Source organism: Bactrocera neohumeralis, chromosome 4 (assembly GCF_024586455.1).
Source record: "Bactrocera neohumeralis isolate Rockhampton chromosome 4, APGP_CSIRO_Bneo_wtdbg2-racon-allhic-juicebox.fasta_v2, whole genome shotgun sequence".
Taxonomy (NCBI): domain Eukaryota; kingdom Metazoa; phylum Arthropoda; class Insecta; order Diptera; family Tephritidae; genus Bactrocera; species Bactrocera neohumeralis.
Genome location: NC_065921.1, coordinates 31,748,071 through 31,770,880, shown reverse-complemented (window position 1 = coordinate 31,770,880; position 22,810 = coordinate 31,748,071). Strand labels below are relative to the sequence as shown.

General features: G+C 36.0%; 3 protein-coding genes across 5 annotated transcripts; 2 read left to right on the top strand and 1 right to left on the bottom strand.

Moving 5' to 3' along the window:
• Positions 1-9,186: 9,186 nt before the first annotated feature.
• LOC126756562 (uncharacterized) lies at positions 9,187-11,479 on the top strand. 2 transcript variants are annotated; one of them, XM_050469723.1, is made up of 4 exons: positions 9,187-10,169; positions 10,248-10,508; positions 10,578-10,751; positions 10,904-11,479. In XM_050469723.1, the coding sequence occupies exons 1-4, from the start codon at positions 9,314-9,316 to the stop codon at positions 11,209-11,211; spliced, it is 1,599 nt and encodes a 532-aa protein (XP_050325680.1). In that variant the 5' UTR covers positions 9,187-9,313; the 3' UTR covers positions 11,212-11,479. The 2 variants fall into 2 exon arrangements, with proteins under 2 accessions (XP_050325680.1, XP_050325679.1); XM_050469722.1 differs by having other exon boundaries at positions 9,187-10,508.
• Positions 11,480-12,704: 1,225 nt separating this feature from the next.
• On the top strand, positions 12,705-13,731 carry LOC126756590 (uncharacterized). 2 transcript variants are annotated; one of them, XM_050469782.1, is made up of 3 exons: positions 12,705-12,889; positions 12,944-13,306; positions 13,361-13,731. In XM_050469782.1, the coding sequence occupies exons 1-3, from the start codon at positions 12,831-12,833 to the stop codon at positions 13,557-13,559; spliced, it is 621 nt and encodes a 206-aa protein (XP_050325739.1). In that variant the 5' UTR covers positions 12,705-12,830; the 3' UTR covers positions 13,560-13,731. The 2 variants fall into 2 exon arrangements, with proteins under 2 accessions (XP_050325739.1, XP_050325738.1); XM_050469781.1 differs by having other exon boundaries at positions 12,706-12,889; positions 12,941-13,306.
• On the bottom strand, positions 13,691-16,192 carry LOC126756549 (mediator of RNA polymerase II transcription subunit 16). The gene has a single exon (XM_050469690.1). It carries the CDS (start codon positions 16,059-16,061, stop codon positions 13,740-13,742), a length of 2,322 nt encoding a protein of 773 aa, XP_050325647.1. The 5' UTR covers positions 16,062-16,192; the 3' UTR covers positions 13,691-13,739.
• Positions 16,193-22,810: the final 6,618 nt, after the last annotated feature.

Genomic DNA, 22,810 nt, shown 5'->3' with positions numbered 1-22,810 from the left:
TTCGAACGTGCCTCGGAAAAAGAAGTAGGTGCCCCTCATAACTTTTTGCTGGATCATCTCCTTCTTTATTGGCGTCAACACGGTTATATCCGAGTTTACAACGGCGCGCCAGTCGTTCTTCCATTCCGAGGCTGTTTTCTACTTTTCATTGAACTTCTACACAGTCTTCCTGTTGCTGGATCATCGGAAACCAAAAAACATGATTTATTCATCAGAAAATGGTTTTCTCAGATATCGCCGAGAGGGTATTTCGAATTTCCAACTTTTAATTTTTTAGATCACTTTGAAGGCGGAAAAATAGCTAATTTGTAATTGTGGAATAAAAATTAACGAATTTAAAATAGCTCTTCGGTGAAGTAGCTTTAAAGTTATGAGAGCACCGACTTTGAAAACGCCAATTATGGAAAAAACGCTTCTAAAAAATCTGATGCAAAACGATTATAAGAAATCATATAAAAATTATAGTAATTTCGTCAATTTTGCTTCAAACGACTTGAAATTTTAACACAATATTCTTTAAATATTCAGTTAAAAAAATACAACATAAAAATAATTAAAAAACGTACACTCCTTTTAATTAAATTACATATGTACGTGATCACCGTGAAGATCAACGAAAAAAAAAAGAGAAATTGGCCACACCTTGCAATGTTTTCTAGATCGTACTTTAGTTTCATGCCTTCTTTTAATCTCAAAATATACAATATAGTGATTTTGGTTCCGATTGATTTTATGTCGTATTAACATCTTTCCTAGTCGCAGTACGTTTCAAAAGCTAAAATCCAGTCTAGGAGTTGGTGAGGACACAAACACCTCAGGCCATTTAGCTTTTTAATAAAAACTGTTGCGAAAGAATTCAACTTACGCTATTCTACGAAATCGTCTGTCTGTGAAAATTATTAACATTATTAAAGCACGGCGGCGGTCTAGAATTTGTACCACTTTTTCTTCATAACTTACGCACAGGTCAATCATTTTTTGGACCGCAAGCATTTTCATTTATTCCAAGTGGCTCACAGGTTTAAAATGCGTACCAAATAATACTATAATGGGTTGTCAAAAAAGTCTTGCGGTATTTTTATTGAATTTTTTTTATTGAAATTGAAATGAATTTTTGATGACTCATGCCCAGCTCTTGACCGATGCGAGGCTGCTACTATGCCGGTCTCTTTCGACCAATTCAGCGATTTTATCACAATTTTCGACGACAGGCCTTCCGGAGCGTGGCGCATCTTCGACCACCTCTACACCAGAACGAAAACGTTGAAACCATCGTTGTGCGGTGGAAATGGAAACTGTATCGGGTCCATAAACTGCACAAATTTTATTGGCGGCTTGAGATGCATTTTTGCCTTTATCGTAGTAGTACTGTAAAATATGCCGTATTTTCTCTTTATTGCTCCATGTTTGCGACGCTATAACTCACGAACGACTTAAAAGAAACGACAATCAATCAAACACGTGTTAGCGCGTGAAATGAGCTTTCCAAAAAGGTATAGCATGACCCGATGCGACGAATAAAACTAGAACTACGCGCTTTCAGCGCCAACTAGTGAAAATACCGCAAGACTTTTTTGGCAACCTATTATAATGGATAATGGTGCGATAATATCATATGTTCAGGTGTAGTTTCTCTGTTTCTACCTGTTTTGTCGTTATTTTCACGACAATCTTCAGAAAGGTTGTGCATGTAAATGGAATACGGTGTGAAAAAGTGCAGAAAATATATTTCTAAAAATATATTGATGAACAATTAATTATTTTCTTTGGAGAATACCGCTACGGTAAGTATTTATTAATTTTAAAAATTATGTGGAAGTGCTACGCTTATGAGTAGTAATTTTTATAGTGGTATTAATTTTTAAACCACGGCGAGTTTTGTACTGAAAAATATTTTATTTATTTTCTGAAGAGATAATATGGACAAGCGACGAAAAAACCTGAATGATGAGGAAACCATAAATTTTTATAACGAATTCTAAGGATTAAGATTGGATCCTGCTGAAGTCCGACTTAGAATCAATCTTATATTTTGTATAACTTAATGGTACAACCCTCCCTAAAGCTTAAAAAATTTCAGCTTAAAATAATTGAAGGGTTCCTGTTCACATGACTTATGAGCTTTCCACAACATCCCACATCCGACATCATAACACATCACATCACCTCACATCACAACACATCATCACACAACAGTTCACAACACACACCACTGCACACACACGCATCATACACAGCACCTAACACCGCTCATCATACAACACAACAACCACACGATCATCAACGAATCGAATGGTCAAATATTCACCACCCAAACTATTAAAAGAGATAGATCCGAACGGGCTCTTCCTCATTCGATTCCATCCATGAACCAGAAGGTTTGATATCTCTTTCGCTTCTTACCGTGAACCAAGAGGTTCAATCGTTATACCCGAGTCTATCATGTCGTCAACAAGGCGTCGTAGTCCATCTGCCCATAACCATAAGGATACGGATAAGTATTTTCGCGCGCTGTGTGTGTGACTCACCAGAAATAAAATATTTTTTTAAGAATAATACATACGTTCTATCACATCCAAATTGTTTTCAAACAAGAAAATTTCAATAATTGTTATTATACTGAATAACTAGCTGAACCCGCAGCCGTTGTCCTGCGTGCACTCTGCGTTCGCCCCTGGTTGAAAATCATTTATTTGCGATTTTTCTACATTTTTTCAATGAAGCGCAGCTTGATAAACAACATTTTTTGGTTTCTGTTCTGGTGCGTCAATGTAGAGAGAAGATGGTTTTCCAACTCAAACTCAAAACATAGCATTTCCAGATTTATGCCACACTCTTCTAGCGACTATCCTTGTGTCCTGTTGGTTGTCATAGCAAATGCAATTTTCACTGAAAGCGGAATACGTTTGAACTGAAATGGCAAATCATTGGAACTCAAAGGAATTCGTAGAATCAAGCATTCTGCCCCCTTGTATTCGATAACTGCGTCACAATCAGTCGAGTTAAATTACACAGTTTCGGCGCATGCAGATTGCGAAACATAATAATGACAGATCCAACTTTAAAACGCAAATTATGCTGCGGCATCCAAACCTATCCAAAGAATTTAGAAATTAAACTGGATAATTCACGGCTTCGTTTTCATTGTCAATACGATAGATCGATTTGTATGAGCGCAAACCCCCCGAATTTAACTTTGAATCTTGCAGTTTAAGTCATTAACAGCGGTATTTTAAGCAGCTAAAATTGTTCGTGCGCTCAAGTAATGGCAGTTACGATAATTTGGCCAATGTTCGGATAAACATTCGTGATAAGTTCGTCTTTCGTTGAAGTGAATTGACAAAAGGCAGGTGAATTGATATCAAACCACTGGAAATATCAACCGAAATTTTCCCATTTCCAATTCTTTCGAATACAATGTAAAATGTCATCAGGAATATCATTTTTTTTTGTATCCAATAATTGACGCTAATTTGAAGGCTGATATGTCAAAAGATCTTCGCGAAAAGTATGCGACCTTCAGTGGCATATGAAGTAGCTATCGAATTGTCAATCGTTTGTGATTATCATGTTCCAGCAATTGCAATTGCTGGCATGCTTCTCAAAAAGTTGCACACACTTTACCATACACAATACGCAATGACTTAAATGAATTTGAACCGCGAGACGCACAACAGTCGGAAAACTTTCATGTATTCCAAAAGTAAATATCCCAAAAAGCGCTTTATTGCAGTTCACGTATCGACCCATTTGATACTTGCTGATCTCATCTCATTCAAGGCCAATAATCGCCATGTTGCTTTCTTTGGTGTCGTATTTGCAAACGTATTTGATCGATTTCACCAAACTGCAATACTCAACATTGATATGAGTTTTGAATGTGAATTAGACCATAATGGCGAGTATGGTATGATCCATGTGTTGTGAACTTCAATATTCAAGCTTTTAAATTTAATCCTAAATGTTTTGCCATTGTCGTCTTGTGAGCGACGCCGATAGAGTGAATATCCATCATCCATCATCAGTTCACGTGGATAATGTTTCGTGCATTTATTGCCAGACATACAAACTGAAGTGGGATTGTGTGGTCCGCAAGGTTTATGAACCATATTGGTTTTCACCACTTCTTTTAATTTTGGATCAATCTCTGCATCAGGAATTTCCGCAGAAATGATTTCATCAATTTCATCTAGTGTAACCACCATCCACCATCCAAAGAAGAATGTGTGCGGCAAACCTCTTTTTGCAACTCAACAGAGTACATCCAACATCTAACAGTCGTGCTGTAACATCGTGACGATCGCTTTGCTGTTTGACGGCCATCCATAATTCCCCACGTATGTCATCACATCCTGGGAGTACTCGTTCATGTGTCTTGGGCTGCCATACATTGATGGCAAAAATAACGCCGGCCGATATTAGGGCGACCTCTTCGCGATTGAACACTTTGTGTGAAACACACGTAAAATTTTCACTGAGTAATTTTCAATAATTTTTCTTTTGAATAGCCGGAATAAAAAAGCTTCTTCTTCTTCTTAATTGGCGTAGACACCGCTTACGCGATTATAGCCGAGTTAACAACAGCGCGCCAGTCGTTTCTTCTTTTCGCTAGGTGGCGCCAATTGGATATTCCAAGCGAAGCCAGGTCCTTCTCTACTTGATCCTTCCAACGGAGTGGAGGTCTTCCTCTTCCCCCGTCGGGTACTGCGTCGAATACTTTCAGAGCTGGAGTGTTTTCATCCATCCGGACAACATGACCTAGCCAGCGTAGCCGCTGCCTTTTAATTCGCTGAACTATGTCAATGTCGTCGTATATCTCGTACAGCTCATCGTTCCATCGAATGCGATATTCGCCGTGCCAATTTTTCTCTCGAAAACTCGTAACGTCGACTCATCGGTTGCTGTCATCGCCCAAGCCTCTGCACCATATAGCAGGACGGGAATTATGAGCGACTTATAGAGTTTAGCTTTTGTTCGTCGAGAGAGGACTTTACTTTTCAATTGCCTACTCAGTCCGAAGTAGCACCTGTTGGCAAGAGCAATCCAGCGTTGGATTTCCAGGCTGACATTGTTGGTGGTGTTAATGCTAGTTCCTAAATAGACGAAATTATCTAAAACTTCAAAGTTATGACTGTCAACAGTGACGTGAGAGCCAAGTCGCGAGTCCGACGACTGTTTGTTTGATGACAGGAGATATTTCGTTTTGCCCTCGTTCACTGCCAGACCCATTTTCTGTGCTTCCTTGTCCAGCCTGGAGAAAGCAGAACTAACAGCGCGGGTGTTGAGGCCGATGATATCAATATCTTCGGCATACGCCAGCAGCTGTACACTCTTATAGAAGATGGTACCTTCTCTGTTTAGTTCTGCAGCTCGAACTATTTTCTCCAGAAGCAGGTTGAAGAAGTCGCACGATAGGGAGTCGCCTTGTCTGAAACCTCGTTTGGTATCGAACGGCTCGGAGACGGAGCTTTTCGTGTTGCTCAACGTCAGTTTACACAGCCGTATTAGTTATGCGGGGATACCAAATTCAGACATCGCGGCATAAAGGCAGCTCCTTTTCGTGCTGTCGAAAGCAGCTTTGAAATCGACGAAGAGGTGGTGTGTGTCGATTCTCCTTTCACGGGTCTTTTCCAAGATTTGGCGCATGGTGAGTATCTGGTCGGTTGTTGATTTGTCAGGCCAAAGCCACACTGTTAAGGTCCAATCAGTTTGTTGACGGTGGGCTTTAATCTTTCACACAATGCTCTCCATAGAACCTTATATGCGATGCTGAGGAGGCTAATCCTACGGTAGTTGGGCAGATTGTGGGGTCTCCTTTTTTATGGAGTCCGTCGGCCCCTGCCGCTTTGTTGTTCTTGAGGCGGGCAATTGCTATTCGAACTTCTTCATGGTCGGGTAATGGAATGTCTGCGACACGGCACTCCCCGTCGTACCAACTGTTCTTTTGCACTTTCCGAAAAATAATGGTTTCGGTTGCAGCTGTACGTAAGGAATTTGAAATGCCGTCCCACAGTTCCCTTATACCGAGTTGTTGACGAGTGCTCTCAGAGAGCAGGAGTGCAAGCCGAGTAGAGAATCGTTCGGCTGTCTGTTGTGATTGCAGCTTCTCGACGTCGAACCTTCCTTGTGTTTGTTGGCGTGCGTTTTTTGCTGCACAGAGGCGAGTGCGAATCTTGGCTGCAACAAGATAGTGGTCCGAGTCGATGTTAGGGCCTCGGAGCGCACGCACATCTAAAACACCGGAGACGTGTCTTCCGTCTATCACAACATGATCGATCTGGTTGGTAGTTTTTCGATCCGGAGACAGCCAGGTAGCTTGATGAATTTTCTTATGCTGGAATCTAGTACTACAGATAACCATATTTCGGGCCCCGGCGAAGTCAATCAGCCTCAACCCATTTGGGGATGTTTCGTCGTGGAGGCTGAATTCACCGACCGTAGTGCCAAATATACCTTCTTTGCCCACCCTGGCGTTAAAGTCGCCAAGCACGATTTTGACATCGTGGCGGGGGCAGCTCTCATAAGCGCGCTCCAAGCGCTCATAGAAGGCATCTTTGGTCACATCGTCCTTCTCTTCCATCGGGGCGTGGGCGCAAATCAGCGATATGTTGAAGAACCTCGCTTTGATGCGGATTGTGGCTAGACGTTCATTCACCGGAGTGAATGATAGTACTCGGCGACGGAGTCTCTCTCCCACCACGAATCCAACACCAAACTTGCGCTCCTTTATATGGCCACTGTAGTAAATGTCACAAGGACCTACTCGTCTCTGTCCTTGTCCCGTCCATCGCATTTCTTGATCGGCGGTGATGTCAGCCTTTATTTTTGCGAGGACATCAACCAGCTGGGCAGCGGCACCTTCCCAATTAAGGGTCCGGACATTCCAGGAGCATGCCCTCAAATCGTAGTCCTTATTTCGTTTGCCATGGTCGTCATCAAAAGGGGAGTCTCTCATCCGAGGCTGTGTTTTCTTTTTTCATTGGGGGTGTTTTTTACGTGGCGGGTCCCAAACCCAACGCACAACCCTGCGGAGGGGATGTTTCGCCTTCTCACATTAGCTCGCCTTCGAACGGATGTTCTTAGACTACCCAGAGGATACTTGGTCAAAGACCGGAAGTAGTGAGCTGCTTGAGCCATGTGCAAAAGAATCGTTTCTGGCCACTCACAAGTGAATGGCGATCAGAGAATTTTCCTCACTTGTGTGAGCTTCTACACATGACTCCATCCTCTATAAATAAGCAAGCGACCGAAATTGAACGATTCAAATAATTTACAAATCGAAATATTGAAAAACAAAACAAACAAAAATTGAAAAAAGGGAAGAATTTAGTATACCGTCCCAGGATTTCGGGGATAAAAAGGATATGGTCGGATAGAGGAGATTATCCTGATCAAGGATATATATAGTTGTAGCCGCAGGAAGCTTATATGTAGTTTTCGAGATTTGCAAAATTTGCAATATCTTAATTACATATTTTCTATATATATTATAAAATTAATTTTGCACTTATATTTTTCACTTTTATATAGCCTAGCACTTCACTAATTCGTTTGTAAACATTTATTTTAAATTATATATTAGTGTTACCTTATCGACATCATTTGTAAAATAACTGAAAGAAATAAAGTAAACAGATTATACCCCAAATACGAGAATCAACAAACTATAAAAAAATAACCCTGATCGGTCAAACACCGGGATGTATCAGATTTTTTTCTACTAAAGCCGACCCAAAAAATATTCTAATTTGCAGAATTTTAAAACTCATCTTGAGGATCCGAAAAATTAAGAAAAGTATTGCAAAAACTTACAAAGAGCTAAGAATAGTAGCAAGGTCCAAAAGTTATGGAAAAAAATTTAAAAATGTTATTATTTTAAAGTTATGCCTATACCTGTTTTTTTATTCTGTTTATATAAGTTGTAATAATATGTTGACGTTTAAAATTACAAGACAGCTATCTATTAATAACTTTAAAACAGTCTATATTAACAACCCGTATTTATAAAATTGATTATTCCTCATATATATAGATATTTTATAATCAGGAGGACTTCCTTTGCAACGGTACCTTCAGATCGCGTCGCCAGAGAAATTGTGCCGAAAATATTTATATACTTACACACATAAGTTTATTGATTTGTTTACTTTATCTTGCTCTTCTAATGCGGATCATTCACAATGCGTAACCAGCTGTCAAAATTACTTTAGAGCTGGATACGGACCTTAAATGCAGAAATCTCCATAGCCATAAGTCAGCTAATATTAATTTTAAGCCGATTTTTGGGAACTCTACTTTTACTCCCAATTATAATTAATGGGCAACTACCATCCGCAACAACAAAGGTGGTATAACATAACGGGATATCTTGACAGGCAAAAATTTATTGTATACTAACTGTATCGCTGTCCGTATTACCTGTGGAGACTCCATATTGCTTATTGAATGCCATATATTGAAAGCAAAAATAACTGTCACTTCAGCAGTTTGACGAATCAGTTTACATTTCTATGAAAATTTCGAAGAGGCAACACATCCCATTTACAGATATACCGACGGCAGTTTCATATCGGTAATATTAAATTTAGTAGAGCGAGTATTAAGGCGGTTATGTTAAATTATAAATATAAAGTACATTTTCATAATAATTTAATACATTTTTCACAAAAAGTAATATTTAGTTTAATATTATTAATTCGCGGTAAAATTATATAAATGGCGAATGAGTGAAGTATTAAATTCAATAAACTTATACATGCATAAATCAAAATATCATTGCTCATATTAAATTTATTATTTTAATTGGTATATAAAATTTATGCTACAATTATTATAGTTCGAAATTATGAAATCTTTTTTTTTTCAAAAATAAATTTGGAGAAAAAAGTATATTTCTCCTTTTTTATTTCCCATATACATTTTTCTCATCCATATAAAAATTTAAAGAGTTCAAGAGCTCAAGACATGCGCTACATCAGTTTGAACCTACCTACCCGACGCCTTTTCGCAAATGATTATGTTATGATAACAAATGCCCACATACAGATTTGGCAACGGCAATGGCAATAGATTTGACAGTTAGTATGCCATAAACTTTTGCTTTCGAAATGACCCGTGATTGCAAATTATCGAGAAAATATTTATTGCTGATTAATATGATATTTTCTTTTATCGATATCACAGCTATGTACATTCACTATATGTATACAAAGTTTGTATTACTAATTTTTTATCCGTGGTAAATAGCTTGATTTTGTAACTGTTGCATTAATATTAAGCAATCGTTTTAAGTGTATTTAAAATAAAGGAAAATATGAAGCCAAAGAGAAAAAGGTATAATGTGAGAAGATCTTATTCTTCTTTTTCTACACCTAATAGATACCAGAATCGACAACAAAGTTGTCAAACGCAAAGCTATCAGCAGCAAAATCATTTATATAATTCTGGAACTCCGCATAATTCTGCACCTATAGTAATGGCTTATGCACCTCAAATTACTCCTAATTTTTATAATAACGGCAACAGTTGGCCGTTTCAACCGCCGCGACATTTACCAGCACCCTCGTTTGGACAACAATCATATCATTTTGGTCAACAAAACAATAGTTCGCAAATAAATACTGCCTCTTTACATCATAATGTAGTTAGTAGTACAACTCAGTTTTCAGTTCCACCACATCCGTATCAATTCAATTGTCCGACAAATTATCAGCAAGTTTCTAACGCTAGTCGCACTCAAACAAATACGAAAGTTATTGTTCCAAAAAGAAAGTGGATTAAAGAGGACGCTATACGAGCACTTGATATTGAAGAGGAACTATGTAAACGAAATACATCTGCTCCATATTTAGTCATTCGCTTTCCGGACATACCACTGAATTCTGAATTAGTTAAAGGGTTTTCAGGTCAAATTGATGCAGTTCATTTTCAAAAAAATTCTGCACCACGGTTTTGTTTCGTTCGATTGAAAGAAAATGCCGACGCAAGAAAAGTGATTGAAGATATATCAAAAATCCCATTTGGACAGGGTCATTTATCTGCAGAGTTACGATATGATCCAACCAAACCTCCAGCGGCTTCTAAACCAGAGCAAGTTGATCCTTATACATTATATGTTGGGAATTTGCCTTTATCGATAACGGTGGAAACAATAAAACGACAATTTCCAGGTGCGCTACGATATGATCTTGCCTTTAAATCAAAAACTAAACCTATTAGGTATGCTTTTATTCGTTTTGAAAGTGTAGAAAAATCAATTGAAGCTTTTAAGCATGGTATAAATTTGCAAATCGAAGGCCGCTCTCTTGTTTTACGTTTTCGTAGAGCAAAGTTTAATTATTCTACTGAAAACGTGTCCTTAGAAAAAGATCAAACAAGTAATAAAAGTACACCAATTGTGGCCGATTTAACAGATAAAAATGATTGCATAATAACAAATAATCTAAAACCGATACAATCAAATTTGGCAAGTGATGGTAAAGTTTTAGTGAAAGCTGAATACCTGAAAGGTAAGAAAATTAGATATAATTTATAAAAATATTGTTTTTAACGAACTAAAAATTATTGTTATACGCTAGATTGTATAAAGGAAGAACAATATGATTCTGAGTACAGTTATGAAGACGAATGTTCAAGTACGTTTTGTGGTAATGGCGATGATTTAGAGTTTCCCGCCATTAAAATAGAAATGGATGATTTTGATGAAACACACAATTTAAATTGTACTTCATCACTCCAATGCGTTTCAGATGGTAAGTGTCATAAATATTCAGCCTTATCACAAACTTCGCGTGAACTCCATTCCCCATGGAGAAATACATGGGAATGATTTATTCACGCGAAGTTTCCGATAATGATGATTTTAAATATCGTGCATACTCTAAATATATTTTTCTGCCTTCAGATGGGGTAGAGCTTGGACAAAGAATCTCTCGTGATCACCTATGCAATTCTGTTCATCGGACAAGTGAGGTGTCTAGCACTATGACTTTACAGAACCTTGATGAAAACGTAGACCATGTGAAAATGCAGATTATTAATACGAAAATGAATGCCGTTGAACCTGAAAGGTCTAAGCCGTCAATTGTATCGATTTCAGAAAAAAAATATATTGAAAATTTGTATGAACAATTAAACACTTCTAAAGTATTTAAAAAAGAAGTACGAAGTGATTTTGATGACCTGGATGCAATGCTCAAAGAAATCGATTAATCGTACAAATGAAATATACATCCTTTACTAATATTTGTAAAATGGGGTGTAAATAATTTTTTATAGTTTATAAATAACATACATATTCATAAATATTTCACAGTGTTCACATGATTTTGTCTTGTTTGTATTGAAGGTGTACAGACAATGAACCCGAACAAAGAATTTCAATTCATTCTGGAGAATTTTCGAAAACGTCGTTATAATAACAATATATGAATAAAAATCATCGATTTATCGAGCTACGTTTGAAAATGGATCAAATTAACTGTAACGGGTGTAGGTTTATGTCCTAACAAAAAATTGTCAATTCTGCAGCATTCCTTAAAAATACAACAAAAGCCGCAGGTATGATTTATGTCATAATTTTTTTTACTAACGTGGTATTGCATGTGCTCGAGCTATGTACGTAATAATTACAGCAGTTCAGCAACCATCTTGAACGCACCCATCATTTGAAAGACCAAATAAATTTGAAATCTTGTAGCATTCTTTTACATTTTAGCTGACTAATTACATAGCCATCCATTTGATTGACATTATAATATTGGTCAGTTAATGGAATCGATGGTATGTGTGCGACAGTAAACAGCTATATCCCATCTTCCTCGTTCCTTTCCAAGGGGCTTCCTCATTTCTCATAAAGGGTGATTCATTTCGAGATTCGCTACTTAAAACTAAACTTCAAACTATGGCTTCTATATTTTCTTCAGTGTATGCTTATCGTGGTATATTCGGTGGAATATTATGCAAATACGAATGACGGGTGATATATACTATGTTCAGACCGACATTGAAAACACATTTGTATGTTGTGGAATCTAAGTCGTTCGGACCGACAATGTGTGTTTTCGATGAGTTTTAGAACTAGTTTAGAGAACTATCAATAGCTATTACAATGAATTTTACACTTATAGTTTTAACTTTTATATTCACCAACACTTCACTAATTCATTTCTAACCATTTATTTTATATTAAATAGTGCAAAAATAACTTTAATTTCACATCAGGAGTCTAAAATTCATTATAAATCGGCAAGCATAAATGCAAATATCTACTATATATTCTTGATCTGGGGGACCTCCTCTATCCGTACATTTTAACCGCGAAATCGGGTGATGCTATTCTAAATCGCAGCCACTTATTGTAATAGGAAAATACTTATATTTATTATAGATACGCCGTTGGAATATTTCCTTCATTCTTTTTAAATAAAATAATTTCAAATTTCTTTAAAAATATTGAAATCAACAAAGTAAACACAACCAATTTTGCATTGTGAGGTTTACTTTCATACATCACAAATTTGTGAGGTAATTGGGAGAATTGTGCTTTTGAAATCACCTCAGCATTTGGAAAACCTCACAGTAGTGAGGGTGGTGATCTTTGTGAGGGCAAAAGAATAGGGCTATTAATTATATAAAACAAGAAAACGTACTTGGCAACACTGTAAGCTGTGTGTTCACTGAAATCTCAGTTTACTAAAATCTACTCAGGTTAAGTTTGTGCAGGGACTATTCATTTGTTCCTGGTTTGTGCGTGCAACTATTGTTACGTTTTGTTACATTATATAGTGAAACTTACAAAGTTTTCTTTAAATTATTTCTTATTTATTACAATGCGTTTACTATTGTTGCAGCACAGATTTTTGAAATCAATAAATAGCATTAAGAATAGGCAAGTTCTTAAAAAATGAATTTGGAAGCATTTAATTAATTGCAATCTTAGTAGTTTTGTTGGACACAATCTCTGCAATCACTTTCATAATAACAAAGCTGTTATTAAAAATCGTGATGTCTTTATAAAAAAAGACAATGTGCCTTCGGAGTATGAACTTATATACCGGGCACCAATGGGAATATATGTTACAGTTGCAAAGAATATATCTACAATAACTGCAACAATAATTTCTTCAGCAACCATCTATACCTTAACGAATGAATATAAACTTCCTACACCCAGTTTTGAGTCTATGGGGTTAGTGTCACATCCAGATGACCTTTGGTATTTTTCTTTTGGCTTTATTGCTGTGACAATTGCAATACGGCTTTTTATTGCCAGATATCCTTTACGCATTTATGGTGCGAATGACAAGTAAGTTTTTTCAACATATACGAAGATAGAATAATTTCTTATTAACGATTATAGATATATTGCTGTGTATGAACCCCAATTACCTTTCCAAACATCTAAACATGAGTTCAACAAAGGAGACGTGGAAGAAGTTATAAGTAGGTTTAACCCATGGAACAATTGCACATATCGCTTGGGGAACAGAACATCTTTATTATTAAATCGGTATTTTAGAACTCCATCAGATTACAATCAAATGCTAGGATATAATTAATAACAACGTAAATCAATTGCTTTGAAATTGAAATATATGAAATAGTTTAAGTTTAAAGTTTTAATTAAGAAGCACACGTCGTACTAAAAAGCATAGTTTCATATTCAGTACGTAGAACATAGATAGCAACATTTAATTTTGTCAATAATAAATTCTTTTATTCAGCTTTTAATTTATTGTTTACAATTTTTTCCAATAACCCCCACAATGGCAATATAGCCATCTCTGACACCACGCTTTCATAGCAGATGTTTTAGATACATTTAGTAAACTATTTATCAATCCACATCTTATGCAATGTCTAAGTGCATTTACTTTTGCTCCTAAGTGCAGATTACTGACACCATCTTTCATATCGTTAATAAATACAACTTCTTCATAATTGACGTCCTTCAACCAACTTGGCTCCGTCGATGCCACAAATATAAATGGATATGATTTATAAAGTGATAAATGATTATTTAATAATGTAGCTGGATTATTAAACTGTTTTTGAGGAATGAGGACTTGAGTAGATAAAAGACTACATTCATCTAATAAAAAGTCATCAGGTTCTGCAGTATTTTGTGCCAAACGGGTTAGAAGTCTAAATAAGGTAGCTAAAACATCAATGTTTTCGACCGACTTTGTATACGTCGGTAAGCATTGTGGATTTAAGAGACCCCATATTCGCGTCATTACCAAAAGCTCTCTTATGCTACTAATAGCTACGCTGTCTCTGCTTATGTCATACCCTTGTTTTTTACTCATCTTCGCTTTAATAACTTCATTCGGAAGCTTTTTCAGAATATTTAATGCCAAATCTGATACCCATTGTATGAGTTGTTGTAAACTTTGTAATGTTATAGGTTCAACAGCGAAGTCTTTGCCATCTAAACTAAATAATACTTTATCTATATCTGTAGAAGGATCCTGCAGTATCATGGCTAAATTATCGCCAGGGCCCTTATCCTGACAACTTAGATCTGCCGGGCGTAGTAAACTTTTGAAAGTTATGGATATGGTATGCAAAATTATTAAATTATCAAAATCTTGTTGTCGTGATTGAATTCTACACATATTGCTCTTCATACACAAGAAATTAGAATAGTAGAAATGACGTATTATTGTAGATTGTTTCGTAAAATTTTCTGTTAGCTTTTCAATAAGTATTTCCAAGTTACTTAAATTTAACATAAGTATATCACTTGCATCCACGCCAGTTATTATACAATACTCCAACAGCGATGTTTGTAAGGATAATGTGTTCAATTTGTAATTTTTATCTGCCACCTGATTTGTTACTTGCATTGCGTACATTTGACCATAATTATCGAATAGAATAAGTAATTGATTCATATGTGTTATGTCTGCTGACACAAATTTGCAGAGACTATACCGATCTTCAGTCATTAATCGGTCGGATATAACCAAAGCCACCTTCTTTAAACCAGGTTCAACAATTTGTATGGTATTATCTTTTAAAATTACAAATATTTGTGTGGTCTGTGTTAATAGTTTGGAACTGCATACATTTGCTATACCCATTCCGAAAGGAACCTTAGCAATATTTTCCCATGTTTCACTCTGAACGAAATCTCCTTTATTTTTTTGAAGTAATTTATGAACGGCTTGATGCTTCTTGCTTAAATGCCATTGCTCGAGCAAACTCCCCTCTATAGTATTGTATCCGATATATAGAACGTCTTCCTTATTTGAAGAAATCCAACCAATGTGTGAGATTTGCTTGTAATTAACAGCATTAAAGAATATACTAGGAAGTGCTTCACATTTTAGAAACAAATTGTCATTATCCATATTTAAAGCCACTTTAAAACAGTAAACAATTTTGGGTCTACAACTGTATGTTAGTGCAACATTAAGCTGACCACTAGAACAATGAGACATGCTGCACAATGATACGTAAAAGCGAGAAAGACCTATACTTTGAGTAACGCCTTTCAGTTCGATGGTATGGTTATTTGTTTCATTTGATTTTTTAAGTGGAGTTATAAAAGCACCTACTAATCCCGACGAGGTAATAACGACAACGCCTTCAGCTGGGGCACTTCCAAAATGTTCCACCGTCGGACGATACTCCAAACGTTCAAACTTGTCAGCATATGTTGGTAAATCTTTCTTTTGAGAGTGAAAGAATATACTCTTTCCGTTGTGAAAGAATTTCGCTGCTATTATGTCCTCGCCATGAAAATTTACTTTATATACTTGATACCAGATATTCAGGACCTTATCTGTAGACCATATTTCAACAAGTCCATTGTTATAACCTGCCAGTAAAAGTTCTCCGCTGCTATTCCATTCCAGGACTTTTATAAGGTTCTTTGTATTAGTCACACTATAAATTTGCCAGGGTGATATGACATCGCACACATAGATGTGACTGCCGGCATCTAATTCATCACTCACACTATATGCAACTATATTTTTAGACGAAATACTGCTGATTACACTCTTATTAACAGTTGGGATAGAATCACTTTGAACCTTGAAGATAATTGCCATTGTATCGCCGTATTTTTTAAGCAATTCGTTTCAACATTCTACAATAACAGAACCAAGAAGCAGGACATGTAAATAAGAACATTTCCTACCTAGATATTGAAGACTCTTATCGAAAACTCGACAGTCTGATTTCTATAAAGTACGTTCAATGTATGCTTAACAGATGATCTCCACAGACAATATCAGCTATCTAGATAAATGTTTCCCTGACTTCTACACTTAATTATGAATTAATACACTGAAATTTTTGTTTGTCCTAATGTAGCAAGAGAAACGGGTTGTCGAAAATTTACATAAGAACAACAAATATATGAAACATTTTTTGAATTTCATAAGAAATTCCGGGTTGGCCTCGTGCATCCCACGATTTCAGGGTTAAAAGTGGTATGTTAGGATAGAGCTGATGGCCCATATTAAAAATATATTATTGCCGGCGCAAACTTATAGTTTTCGAGATATTTATTTTAAAGTTGTAAATTTCACAAATTTTATTTTGCAATTTCTCGATTTATAGTAACTCTTTCCTTCATATTATGCACTTACAGTTCACTACATTGTTTCCACATATTTATTTTTCAGTAATTATGTAGATATTTGCCTAAAATAAGCATTTCATATTTTACACAAATTTCAATGCATGCACAATAACATAAGTACTCTGTGTTGTCAAATAATAAATATTGCCATATCTGCACATTTATACCCCAAATACATAAACCATTTAGCCTTTTCTTGATATATCATGACTTTTGATCGGCCAGGTTAATTTTTTTGAAGCGCGGAGAGAAAAAGGAGTTTTACTCGAAAAAAATCTGGCACACCCCAGTTTTGGATCGGTCAAGGTTATTTTGTTTGGAGCGCGGCCGAAGGCCGCCAACGCAAGAAGGAATTTTACCCGAAAATCACTTTACACACCCCGGTGTAGGGGTTTCAGAATATTTTGAAGATGGTATTTGCTTCCTGCGTTTGAGTTTTTTATTATTTTATTTTATTTATTGACACACACAGGTGTTGAATCGGCCGCTTCCATAGTCTAATGTTTTACCCCGGTGTTGGATCGGCCAGGGTTATTTAATATAAGCGCTGCCGAAGGCCGCCAACGCAAAAAGGCGTTTTACTCAAAAAAAACCTGACACACCTCCGTTTTAGATCGGCCAGGGTTATTTTGTTTGAAGCGCGGCCGAAGGCCGCCAACGCAAAAAGGAGTTTTACTCGAAAAACACTTTACACACCCCGGTGTAGGATCGTTGAATTTCACAATATTTTGAAGATGGTATTTGCTTCCCACGTTTGAGTTGTTTTATTTAATTTTAGTGTTTTCAATCGTTTGGATATGATAACACTTGTTATTAGACAACACGAAACACTTATGTTATTGTGCAAGTAGTGAAATTTGTGGAAAAAATAAAATACTTATTTTAAGCAAATATCTAAATAATAAATATTAAATACATATGTAGAAACATTGTAGTGAAGTGTAAATGTATAAAAAGTGCATAATATGAAAAAAGTTACTATAAATCGAGAAATTGCAAAATAAAATTTGCGATATTTTCAACTTTAAATGCAAATATCTCGAAAACTATTAATTTGCGGTTGCTATAATTATATATATTCTTAATCTGGAGCATCAGATCCATCCAACCATACCACTTTTAACCCTGGAATCGTGGGATGGTATACTAAAGTTTCCCCGAAAGGCCTTTTATAGCAAAATTAGTTTACGAGCTATTAAGCTCATTTAAAAATTCCAACATTTCAACAAGCTATTTCACAACATTTAACATACTTTACGCACATTTTTCACTTCAAATTAATTAAATTAATTGTAAACATTTAAACAAATTCACATTTTACATTTTTCGCAGGTTTTTAAGAAAAAAAACGTATATTTTAAAAAATAGTTTTTGCACTCGTTGTGGACATTGTTTATGTGCTAACAACTATGAGAAAATGGTTCGCTACCATATGATAATAGGCAAATAAGAGCGATTCCCTGAAATTTCTCTTTTAAGCTAAAATTCCTCTTTCTTCATTTAGCAATCTTAGTTCTAATAAACACAAGTGCCTATAAATTATATTTCTAATTAAAATGAGTATAAACAATCTTTCCATGCATATGAATATTTTCTTATTTAAGTTTAATAAATAAATAAGTAATATTATATAATAATATTACGTAAAAAAGTGTAAAGTGTAGAGAAAAGATTACTACGCGAGGGTGCTTCAGTCACGCAGTACTCTGCACACAAATCTAAACTATTATATAACATTATAATAAACTTTTTACAATATTATGATCTGATTTTACTATAATATAAAATTGTAATAAATAAAAATATTATATTGCAATCATATACATACATTTTATAATATTATAACATAGTTTTATTTATCTGTGTTTATTAAATATAAATCACATATTATTCGTATCTAAGGAAAAAGTGTTCACATACTCAATTATAGCTTGAAAAATCTTGGAACGATTTTTTATACTTAATAAGGAAAAAAAATTACGTGAAAGTACAATAAAAAAAAACGCTTTCGTTGAAAAATCCTTCATGTTTGAGTTTTAAGATATGGCCAGGTTTGTTTTCCTCATAACTGTAAACAATCTAACCATTTTCACTATGAGTGTGCTGTGTGCTTTTAAATTAATAAAATTAGCTAAAAAAAATACCACAAAAAAAAATGAAATGTTTAAAGTGTATATTTCAATATACAAAATGAAAAATGTAAAAGTATTATGTGTTATTTGTACAAATTTTTGAACTTTTAAAAGCGAATATTTTAAAAAATATAAGTTCCTCCTCTGGAGACGCCCCCCTATCAGCAATTACCCTATTTATACCGAAATTCGAAAAGACAGTTTTCGGTGAAAACTACTTGAAAACTTACATTCCACTCATTATAATCGGTGCCTGCTCTAGTTTAATCGATGTTTTTGTTTACATTCCATATACAAATACAGCTGTCACTTGATATTGTCATATTAGGGGATTCTCTTGCTCTTGCAAAACCCTTGCACAGTGCACGAATTGCAGAATTTTCCTCTTGGTGCAACGGCACAACAACAAACACACGCAGAAAATTATTTGCAACGGCTGTAAAATTTGTCAGACCAAAATTTTATTTTCGTGCAATGACACGTAAAAATATAATTTCAACCCTGTTTTAGCTGTCATTTTACATAAAGACATATTTCGTCGTTAAATTGTTGAGGGAAGGTAAGTTTGAAATAGATTTTATAATTTCTACTTAAATTATAAAGATTTGTTACAGTTTTTTTGTTAAGAATGTGTGCACAATAGTCATGCACGATAGTCATTCTCAATAAATTGACCGAATCAGCCGTTCATATATCAATAGATTCTGCAATGGGTGCTCTCTTAGCCTTGTATAATTCGGTTTTCGCATTTTGTGTCATCGTGCAATCTTGCAAGAGCAAGAGGCATCCAAACCTTACCATTCTCGTTGCACAAAATGTAAACAAACAAATAAATTTGTGAGTTGTCAGGAAAACAAGTCCGAACGACTTAGATTCCACAACGCGCAAATGTGCTTTCAAGATGTTTTCAATGTCGGTCCGAACATAGTATTATGCTGCTTTATATGGGGTTGTCTTCAAGTGTACATTTGTAAATTTATGACTTGTGTCCCCATGCATTTTTATTTTTATTGGATGCGGATTGCATATAAATGCATGTGGCTGTTTATGTACATATGTATGTATGTTTGTTTGAAAATATATATTTATTTTTAATAGTATTTCGGCTTTGCTGATAAGTAAGCATATTCAATGATATTTGAACAGTCCCAGTTTCCATAACAAACAACAGGGCTGTCATCACAAATATCACCGAAAGGGGTGCATTTGTCAAGGGCCTTCACATTCGGAAGAGCAGAATAAAATTAATGCTTAAATGGATGAGTCTTTGTATGAAGATCCAGATTTGCAAAATGTAATGGATGAAATAGAGTTCACCAAATGTACCATGAAAATAAGCAAAGCTCCCGAGCATTTATGATCGTTGGTTGGGTGTCGCCAATCGGCTACGGAGAGGATTGCTAAATATGCTGAGTGGGTGTAGCTAGAGGATGTGTCTCCAGGAGTCATGACCATATGAAGCAGTACTATTCGGTTACATCATTTTAGCGACTTGGCGTGAATGTGGATGGTCCATCTCCAAACAATAAATTTGGAAACAGACATGTTTTGGTAATCAAGAGGATGTACTCGCAAGAGGGTAACAAAATTCGATGTTTCAATGGGCCAAGAATGCAATACACTTGTGCCAACGAATTTTCCAGTCATCATAGCACTTGGAAAAATCTTTCGTCGTGATCAGATGAGAGCCTTCATCGATTAAGCTTTTATATATCGTGCGGTGGTTGCGGCACGATATTAGTTGAAAATGTGGACGTAGTAAAAATCGGAGAATTCACTTTTAGATCCTCACAAAACGACGCGTATCTCAAATACTAATGAATACTTTGACGTGAAATTTAGTCACTAATAGTACTACTAACTTAAAGAAAAATATTTACCGATTCGAAAAACACGCGAGGTATAAATTAAAAATTCAGCTTTCAAAGGATGTACCAGAAACCGGGTATCCGGAAAGCGGATGGAATGAACTCCAATAAGAGATTGAGGACTAAGGAAGTTAAAATCATACCCTAAGACATGATGAGAGACATAAATACTTAGTTTTTTGTACTGAAAATATGTTTAATTGAGACAATCATGCATAGGTTAATAGCGGGATTCTGTAACCAGTTTGAGACATTTTGAGTAAACTCAATTTTGACTCAAATTTGAGACCCGGTAGTTAGCAGGACACAAAACTAAAAAGAACTCTTGCTGCCATTTTGAATATACTGAATAGAGATCATCATAGATATTAATCGATTGTCGTTTTTTTATATTTTGTAAGCAACTCAAACATGAAAAGGTTAAAAGTAAAACAATTTTACATAAATTCCGTAAATATTATGAAACAAAATCAACATATATTTTATTTTTATTGATAATTATGTTTTTTGACTATGTTATAGAAAATTTAATATTTGTTATCAACATATTTATTTTCATTCAAGTGTAAAAACATCTCCGAATAATGAAATGTAATAGATTTTGTGACTGTCACTTACAGCATAGCAAAATCGTCTCAAGTCTCAAAAAATTGTCTCTAACGTAAAATCTCAAATTTAGAGACTTGAGACTGTATCACAGTACAGAATCGCACGGTAAGGGCAGTGTGACAAACACGGATGATATAATAAAATCGCGACAACGATAAATTGCCAGAACTATACAGCCTAATTCGTAGTTGCCAATATGTTCGAGTAGCAATGGGTGGCCAACAATCTTTGGGACTTTTATTTAACATTTAGTACTACAAATAACCATATTTCGGGCCCCGGCGAATTCGATCAGCGTCAACCCATTTCAGGATGTTTCCTCGTGGAGGCTGAATTTACCGACTGTTTTGCCAAAGATACCTTCTTTGCCCGATTTTAACATCTTGGCGGTGGCAGCTCTCATAGGTGCGCTCCAAGCGCTCATAGAAGGCATCTTTGATCACATCGTCCTTCTCTTCCATCGTGGCGTGGGCGCAAACCAGCGATATGTTGAAGATCTTCGCTTTGATGCGGATTGTGGTTAGACGTTCATCCACCGGAGTAAATGACAGTACTTGGCGACGGAGTCTCTCTCCCACCACGAATCCCACACCAAACTTGCACTCCTTTATATGGCCACTGTAGTAAATGCCACAAGGGCCTACTCGCCTAAGTCCTTGTCCCGTCCATCGCACTTCTTGGACGGCGGTGATGTCAGCCTTTACTTTAACGAGGACATCAACCAGCTGGGCAGTGGCACCTTCCCAATTAAGGGACCGGACGTTCCAGGTGCATGCCCTCAAGTCGTAATCCTTTTTTCGTTTGCCATGGTCATCATCAAAAGGGGGTCTCTCATCCGAGGCAGTTGGTAATCTTTCAGGGGGGGCCTTTTTTTACGTGGCGGGTCCCAAACTCAGCGCACAACCCTGTGTAGGGTATGTTTCGTCTTTTCACTTTAGCTCGCCTTCGAACGGATGTTTTTAGGCCACCCAGAGGATACTTGATCAAATACCGGATGTCGTGTGCTGCTTGAGCCATATGTAAAAGAATCGGAACGGCATACAAAATATATACTTATGTATGTATGAAGCTACAGAGCTATCCCTATTAGTCACACAAGAAGAACTCTTGGCTGTTGCAAAAAAAAAAACAAAAGCTCAAAAGCGCCTGGAATATATGGTATACCAAATAGAGCTCTAAAAGAAGGCTCGACTCTAAGCCAGTATGTTTGTTAAAATGTACAATGCGAGTAAAAAAGGTGATCCCCGATCCGTGGAAGGTACAGCGTTTGGTTCTACTCTCAAAACCAAAAAAATCACACGAAGAACCATCATCTAATCGACGAAACCATAAGTAAAGTATACGTAAGCATAGTAAGAAACCGCTTGGAGTTAGCAATCCAAAAAGTCAGCAGATTATCAAAGGGACAATAGGGATTTATAAAAAACAAGTCCACTATTGACGCACTAAGAGAAGTAGTTGATACTGCGAAATGTGCAAAAAGTAGGAAAAGATGGAAAGGTGGTACAAAAAAATATTACGCGCTAATTACCCTGGATGTGAAGAATGCGTTCAACTTCGTAAAATGGGCAAATGTATTAAAATCTCTATATGAAATACTCGCT

What these genes read in the sequence shown, in the direction of transcription:
- LOC126756562 (XM_050469722.1), top strand. Translation starts at nt 9,314, where the DNA reads ATGAAGCCAAAGAGAAAAAGGTATAATGTGAGAAGATCTTATTCTTCT. An exon ending in GAAAGCTGAATACCTGAAAG is followed by an intron (nt 10,509 to 10,577) that starts GTAAGAAAATTA and finishes GTTATACGCTAG; the next exon opens with ATTGTATAAAGGAAGAACAA. An exon ending in ACTCCAATGCGTTTCAGATG is followed by an intron (nt 10,752 to 10,903) that starts GTAAGTGTCATA and finishes TTCTGCCTTCAG; the next exon opens with ATGGGGTAGAGCTTGGACAA.
- LOC126756590 (XM_050469781.1), top strand. Translation starts at nt 12,831, where the DNA reads ATGCGTTTACTATTGTTGCAGCACAGATTTTTGAAATCAATAAATAGC. An exon ending in ATAAATAGCATTAAGAATAG is followed by an intron (nt 12,890 to 12,940) that starts GCAAGTTCTTAA and finishes TTGCAATCTTAG; the next exon opens with TAGTTTTGTTGGACACAATC. An exon ending in ATTTATGGTGCGAATGACAA is followed by an intron (nt 13,307 to 13,360) that starts GTAAGTTTTTTC and finishes TAACGATTATAG; the next exon opens with ATATATTGCTGTGTATGAAC.
- LOC126756549 (XM_050469690.1), bottom strand. Translation starts at nt 16,061, where the DNA reads ATGGCAATTATCTTCAAGGTTCAAAGTGATTCTATCCCAACTGTTAAT.